The following is a 6,810-nucleotide window of genomic DNA, read 5'->3' as shown; positions in this document are numbered from 1 at the left end:
TCCCTCAGTACTGCACCGGAGTGTCAGCCTAGATTTTTTTGTGCCCAAGCCCTATTGTTCCTTTAGATATGCAGAAAATTAATTTAAGGTTTTGATGTCATACAGACATTTCATCCAATCATACAACACATGAGATCATTCGGCCCATCATTCCTATGCCAGCTCTTTGAAAGAACCAATTAGTCCCAATCTGGAGTAAGTAAACTGCTGATATGGACTAGAAGAGCCTGCAAAGGTCAGGTGGGGTCAGATCACAGTCAAATTTATAAGTGAGCACAAGGGCTTTTGAAGTCAGTCCATTGGGAAAGGGGAAAGCTAATGGGAGTTAGCAAAGACCGACAGAATAAGTTGGGGGGAATTTGACATGTAATAGATTTCAGGGAGACAAGGTTTCTGGATGAACCGGTGTTTATGCAGGATATGGAAGAGATTGGCAAGGAGTGTATTAAGAATTTGAGACCAGGGGTACAAAGGCTTGGAATAAGACTTTTCATGGCAGTGAGCGGAGTGTGTGACAATATAATGGAGGTGGAAACAGGCAGAAACTGACCAAGGAAACCCTCATCCTTGCCAAGAGTAGATTTATTGGAAAATATAAAAAGCAGGTAGCAGAAAGGATGTGAAACCCTAATAAATAATACACCAATCACCTTGTGCCACATTTTATTTCATAACACTCCTGTGGTGTCTTGGGACATTTTATTTCTCATCCCTAGTTGTCTTTGAGAAGAGGATGGTAGACACCTGCAGTCCGTGTGGTGAAGCTGCTCAGAAGCGCCTCTGACCCTGTGACCTCCACCTTGGTCAGCAGTGTTTCTGTAGTGCAGTATTGTCCAGGATGGTGTCAGGCTTCTAAGTGTTTCAGCTGCGCCCAAGCACACAAGTGGAGAGTATTCCATTCCACTTTCCTGGCTGTTACCCAGGTCTTGCTGCCTGTGGGCATGGATTGTTTCATTGTGAGAAATTACAAATGGAACTGAGAACTGTCATCATCGGCAAACAGCCCCACTTCCGACTGTCTAATGAGCGAATGATGAACTGAAGTTCTTTTGGCCGAGGATACTGCCTTGAGGAATTCCTGTAGTGATGTCCTGGGGCTGAGATGATTTTAGTCCAACAACCACATCCATCTACACGAGGAGCATGGACAGGGTGGATAGGGAGCAGCTGTTCTCCTTAGTTGAAGGGTCAGTCACAAGGGGACATAAGTTCAAGGTGAGGGGCAGGAGGTTTAAGGGGCATGTGAAGGAAAACTTTTTTACCCAGTGGGTGGTGACAGTCTGGAATGCGCTGCCTGGGAGGGTGGTGGAGGCGGGTTGCCTCACATCCTTTAAAAAGCATTTGGATGAGCACTTGGAACGTCATAACATTCAAGGCAAGTTTGCCTCGGCTGTTTGGCCAAGTGCTGGTAAATGGGATTAGGTAGGTAGGTCAGGTGTTTCTCACTTGTCGGTGCAGACTGGATGGGCCGAAGGCGCTATAGAGACACAAGCAGTTGTTGTTGTAAAGCAATCTGCAGCGCGCCCTGCTGGTGGTGTGAATGTGGGAGGTCCGAGGCGGTGGCGGCGCAGTACTCTCTTATCGCATCACTGACACTCGTTGACTTATGCAGCACGCATCGATATGGAGGCGGGCTGGGCTACCGCCATCTTGTTGAGGTCAAGGCGCATGTCCGTTTGGGAGCAGCAGGCCCAAGGCTCGGGGCAGGGTCGGAAACGGGAGCGAACTCCAAGCCCCGGTTTGTGCTTCACTCCAACTCTGTTCGGCCCCTTTGTTGTCTTCTGATTTCCGATAGTGAGCACAGGCTCTTCGTCCTTGGAAGGCAACACCATTCCGGAGCGGTGAGCACCGGCTCTTCGTCCCTGGGAGGCATCACCATTCCCATGTGATGAGCCCAGGCTGCTCATCCCTACAAGGCATCACCATTCTGGGTAGTGAGTACCGACTGTGCAAGGCATTATGAGTCTGTGGTGGTGAACATTGACTGTTTGGGCCTGGAAGATATCATGAGTCTTTGATCACTGGTTGTTCAGCTATACTAAGCATCACAATTCAAGATGTTGAGCACCGGCTGTATGGCTGTGCAAGGCATCGTATGTGATGGGGAGGCCTAGCTGTTGTGCTGTGTGAGGCATTGCAATTCAGCGGTGGTGAACACTGGCTGGGTCCTGGAAGGCATCACTAGCCTGGGTAGCTGTTCAGCTACTCAGGGCATCACCGGTCTGGGTGGTGAGCTTTGGCTGTTTGGCCATGCAAGGCATCACAGGTCCAGAGTGGCAAGCCACAGCTGCTTGATCGTGGAAGGCAGCTCATGTCTGAATGATTGTGAGCATAGGCTGTTCGGCCTTGCAAGGCATCACAATTCTGCTGTAGTGAACCGACCGTTCCCCATGGAAGGCACCTTGGGCAAGTCTGCCCCTAACCACTTGAGTCCTCATCCTGACATCTTTGTCATCCTCCCTGGAAAGTGCAGAGTCAGGAGAATTCCTTGGCTGACTTCTATCCCCTTCCTTACCCGCTTTCCCTGCCCAGCTGTCCAGATTGGGATCAGTGGACCAAATCTCTTGGCACTTTTGTTCAGTACCATATCAGCACCTTCACCCACAATATTTTTAACTCTGCCCCAGCACCTCACACTGTATTCTTGAATTCCCCCCGCACCCCCGAGCTTTGCACAGTATGTATAAAGCTCTCCAACCTCCCCTTATTTTTGTTTTGTGTGCTTCCAGTGAACATGGCTGAAAACCAGTCCTTGGCGCCCATGTCGGAGGGTGTGTTGGACATGGACCAGGTGGAGTACACCTTGCGCAAGAGGCTGCCACACAAACTCCCAAAGCGCAAGAACGACATCTACGTCAACATGAAGACGGACTTCAGGGCACAGCTGGCCAGGTGCCAGAAGATGCTGGACAGCGGCTGCTTCAGCGAGATCTGCATCCATGGCCTGGGGCTGGCTATCAACCGAGCCATCAACATCGCCCTGCAGCTCCAGGGAGGCAGCTTTGGGGCGCTGCAAATCGCGGCCAACACTTCCACTGTCGAGCTGGTGGACGACCTGGAGCCAGAGCTGGACGAGGGCGAGCCCCTAACTCGCACCAGGAACAACTCCGCCATTCACATCAAGGTCTTTCACACCCTCCCCAAATAGAGGGTGGCAGTGGCTACGTACGTTTTCAACTGAGGGACATTAAATGTATTTCTGAATGACTCTTGGATCTCATTTATCCATTCAAAACCATCGCTGCATTTCCTGGATGCTGAGTAATGGACTGAACTGTTTTTTTTTTGCAACATTTTCGGGTAAAATATTTATTTTTTAGAGTAAAATTAATTCGGTCAATGTGCTGTGCTCCTGTCTGAATTGTTATGTACGCTGTAAAAGGCATATCAAGACTAGAATCTCACTTGGGAAGAATGTTATGCTCGATTCCTGGGATGAAAGGCTTTTTTTTTCAATTCATCCATGGGGTGTGGGCTTCGCTGGCTGGGCCAGCATTTATTTCCCATCCCTAGTTGCCCTTGAGAAGGTGGTGGTGAGCTGCCTTCTTGAACCACTGCAGATCATGTGGTGTAGGTACACCGACTTATCAAGCATGGCTAAACAGGTTAGGCATTTATTCGTTAGAGTTTAGAAGAATGAGGAGTCATCTTATTGAAACGTGCAAGATTCTGAGGGGGGGCTTGACAGGGTAGATGTTGAGAAGATGTTTCCACTAGTGGGGGAATCTAGGGCACATAGTTACAGAATAAGGGGACACTCATTTAAAACTGAGATGCAAAGGAATTTCTTCTCTCAGAGGGCAGTGAATGTCTGGAATTCTCTACCCCAGAGAGTTGTGGAGGCTCGATCACTGAAAGTATTTAAAGAGGAGGTCGATAGACTTTTGAACTATCGGGGAGTTGAGGGCTATGAGGAACTGCCACGAAAGTGGAGTTTGAGGCCCGGGGCAGATCAGCCATGATCTTATTGAATGGCAGGGCAGGCTTGAGGGGCTGAATGGTGTACTCCTGCTCCTATTTCTTATGAGGGTTTTGTTAACCGTGTTTTCAACCTCCAAGGATTTAGTTAAATCTGTTATTTATTTGATTGTCTGAACATTGCTGCTGATGTCTCCTACTTTGTTAGGTGCCTCTCCCACCAACTTCTCAACTCTCAGATTCTGCCACTGCTGAATAGAGCCTTTCCTGTGCCCACCAGCAGCTCACCTTAGTTTCTGTGATGGCTTAAGGTTAGACCATCACTTTCGAGTCTGAAGGTTATGTGTTCAAGCCCTGTTCCAGAACGAGACTGGCACTCCACTGCGGTACTGAGGGAGTGCTGCATTGTTGACAGTGTTGGCAGCTGAGGGGTTAAACCTTTCGGGTCGACGTAAAAGATCCCGGGGACGCTATTTGAAGAGGAGCAGGGCAGTTCTCCCTGGTGTCCTGGGTTGTTAATTACCACCCAGCTAACAGCGCTAAAAATAGATTATCCAGTCATCACATTGCTGTTTGTGGGAGCTGGCTGTGCGCAAAATTGGCTGCCGCGTTTCCTACATTGCAACAGTGACTAGATTTTTAAAAAAACTTCATTGGCTGTAAAGCGCTTTGGAATGGCCTGTTGCTGTGAAAGGTGCTATATAAATGCAAGTCTCTCTTTACTGCGATGAATACAACCCAAGCTTGGAACTCTGCCGTTGTAGTTGTACTGTGTCTTTTCAATAATTGTAGTTGATGTAAAAAGGGTAGACTAACCCTCTGGCTCCCCCACCCGTCTGAAGGTGATGTGCCCTCGTTATTGTATCCCAGTCACAATCCACACCAGCATTGGGTGGCATTATCTGCCTTCCAGTTGAGGTGCAGAATTACAGACCGAGGAATATTCAAACACAATATATGTTAGGAGAAAAGTGGGAAGTGTGTGATTACTTATTTTGTCATAGTTACGGATTCCCTATAACACAACTGTCGGTGGGGGAGATTAGGACTGTGGACCTTCTGAGGATCATTAACTTGCCACTATTCAGTTGCATGCCTTCCCACGCCCAACCCCCACTCCTCACTTCCCCTGAATCGATGGCATATTCCTGGACACACTGGCTGACTGCCCCCAACCCAACACTCCCAGGACAGGTAGAGCATGGGGTTAGATACAGAGTAAAGCTCCCTCTACACTGTCCCCATCAAACACTCCCAGGGCAGGTGCAGCACGGGGTTAGATACAGAGTAAAGCTCCCTCTACACTGCCCCCATCAAACACTCCCAGGGCAGGTGCAGCACAGGGTTAGATACAGAGTAAAGCTCCCTCTACACTGTCCCCATCAAACACTCCCAGGGCAGATGCAGCACGGGGTTAGATACAGAGTAAAGCTCCCTCTACACTGTCCCCATCAAACGCTCCCAGGGCAGGTACGGCACGGGGTTAGATACAGAGTAAAGCTCCCTCTACACTGTCCCTGTCACATGTATTTGAGCTCCAACTCTAGAGAGTAGCACCATGAACTGTCCAGTGTGATGTTATCCTCTGTGTCATTGTTAATTGGTGCTGAATCGGCTCAGGCTTTTGTCCTCCGTCTAATAGGAGTTTGGTAGAGTGCCTCTCACTCATTTCATATTTACAGCCCCAAAATTCTTAAATTTCATAATAAAAACAGAAAATGCTGGAAACACTCAGTAAGCCTGGCAACATCTGTGAGGAGAGAAACCAGGTTGACGTTTTAGGTTTGTGACCTTTTGAGTTATTTCAGATTTGCAGCATCCAAAGGATTTTGCCCTTAAATTCAGTGCTGAGGTAAACGAACACTTGAACGTTTATCCTCTTTGACAAGTTCACGTGAGGCAGTGTGTACTGTACACAGTGATTGCGAATAACAGTGACTGAACAGGCACTGGGGCTGTGGGACTTGGCATGCAATGCATCAGGAGAAGCTGAGCAAGTCCCAGTACCAACCCTGACTGCTTGGCACAGCCTTGATCCAGAGTTCTGTTTAATCTGTAATCGCAATGTCGCTCAGGACTCAGGCATCGGAAGCACAGTTAGGTTGCCAACACTGGTTGGATGTATTCGTAGAAGTGGCGCTCCCACTCCCAGCTGTCCCACTTCCTTTCCACACTCCTGCCTGACATGATCGTCCTCATGGCAATCTGTCTCTTAGAAAGTGAACACTGTATGGCCTGACTGAATGATTCTTGGATTGTCAGCAAGATGGCCTTTTCTGCCCCCCACCTCTAATGGTTTTATAACCGAGTGGAAAAATCAAACAGATTGTTTATTACTGCTGAAAAGAGACTTTTTGTATTCATTCATGGGATGTAGGCGTTGCTGGCTAGGCCAGCATTTATTGCCCATCCCTAATTGCCCTTGAGAAGGTGGTGAATTACTGCCACCTTGAACCGCTGCAGTCCGTGTGGTGTAGGTACACCCACAGTGCTATTAGGGAGAGAGTTCCAGGATTTTGACCCAGCGACAGTGAAGGAACGGCGATTTATTTCCAAGTCAGGATGGTGAGTGGCTTGGAGGGGAACTTCCAGGTGGTGGTGTTCCCATGTGTCTGCTGCCCTTGATAGTAGCAGTTGTGGGTTTGGAAGGTGCAGCCTAAGGAGACATGGCGACTTCCTGCAGTGCATCTTGTAGATGGTACACACTGCTGCCACTGTGCGTCAGCGATGGAGGGAGTGAATATGGTTGGGGTGCCAATCAAGCTTTGTCCTGGATAATGTCGACCTTCTTGAGTGTTGTGGGAGCTTCACTCATCCAGGCAAGTGGAGAGTATTCCATCAGATTCCTGACTTGTGCCTTGTAGATGGTGGACAGACTTTGTGGAGTCAGGA

At 48.7% G+C, this 6,810-nt stretch overlaps 1 protein-coding gene and 1 long non-coding RNA gene across 3 annotated transcripts; both read left to right on the top strand.

The window, feature by feature from the left end:
• The first annotated feature begins 1,618 nt into the window (after window positions 1–1,618).
• Window positions 1,619–3,342, top strand: pop7 (POP7 homolog, ribonuclease P/MRP subunit). Of its 2 annotated transcripts, none has more exons than XM_078533889.1 (2): window positions 1,619–1,738; window positions 2,730–3,342. In XM_078533889.1, the coding sequence occupies exons 1-2, from the start codon at window positions 1,624–1,626 to the stop codon at window positions 3,146–3,148; spliced, it is 534 nt and encodes a 177-aa protein (XP_078390015.1). In that variant the 5' UTR covers window positions 1,619–1,623; the 3' UTR covers window positions 3,149–3,342. The 2 variants fall into 2 exon arrangements, with proteins under 2 accessions (XP_078390015.1, XP_078390016.1); XM_078533890.1 differs by having other exon boundaries at window positions 1,657–1,934.
• A 1,776-nt stretch (window positions 3,343–5,118) lies between these two features.
• Window positions 5,119–5,652, top strand: LOC144671837 (uncharacterized). The gene is made up of 2 exons (XR_013574025.1): window positions 5,119–5,343; window positions 5,414–5,652. It is a non-coding gene; the product is annotated as an uncharacterized LOC144671837 (long non-coding RNA).
• The last annotated feature ends 1,158 nt before the right edge of the window (window positions 5,653–6,810 follow it).

The sequence above is a fragment of the Cetorhinus maximus genome, chromosome 34 (genome assembly GCF_964194155.1).
Source record: "Cetorhinus maximus chromosome 34, sCetMax3.hap1.1, whole genome shotgun sequence".
In the NCBI taxonomy this organism is placed as follows: domain Eukaryota; kingdom Metazoa; phylum Chordata; class Chondrichthyes; order Lamniformes; family Cetorhinidae; genus Cetorhinus; species Cetorhinus maximus.
Note: the sequence above shows the minus strand (reverse complement) of the source record. Positions and strands in the feature narration are given on the sequence as shown.

Coding starts and splice junctions, on each gene's coding strand:
- pop7 (XM_078533889.1), top strand. CDS start 1,624: ATGGAGGCGGGCTGGGCTACCGCCATCTTGTTGAGGTCAAGGCGCATG. Junction 1,739..2,729: donor GGAGCGAACTCCAAGCCCCG/GTTTGTGCTTCA, acceptor GTGTGCTTCCAG/TGAACATGGCTGAAAACCAG.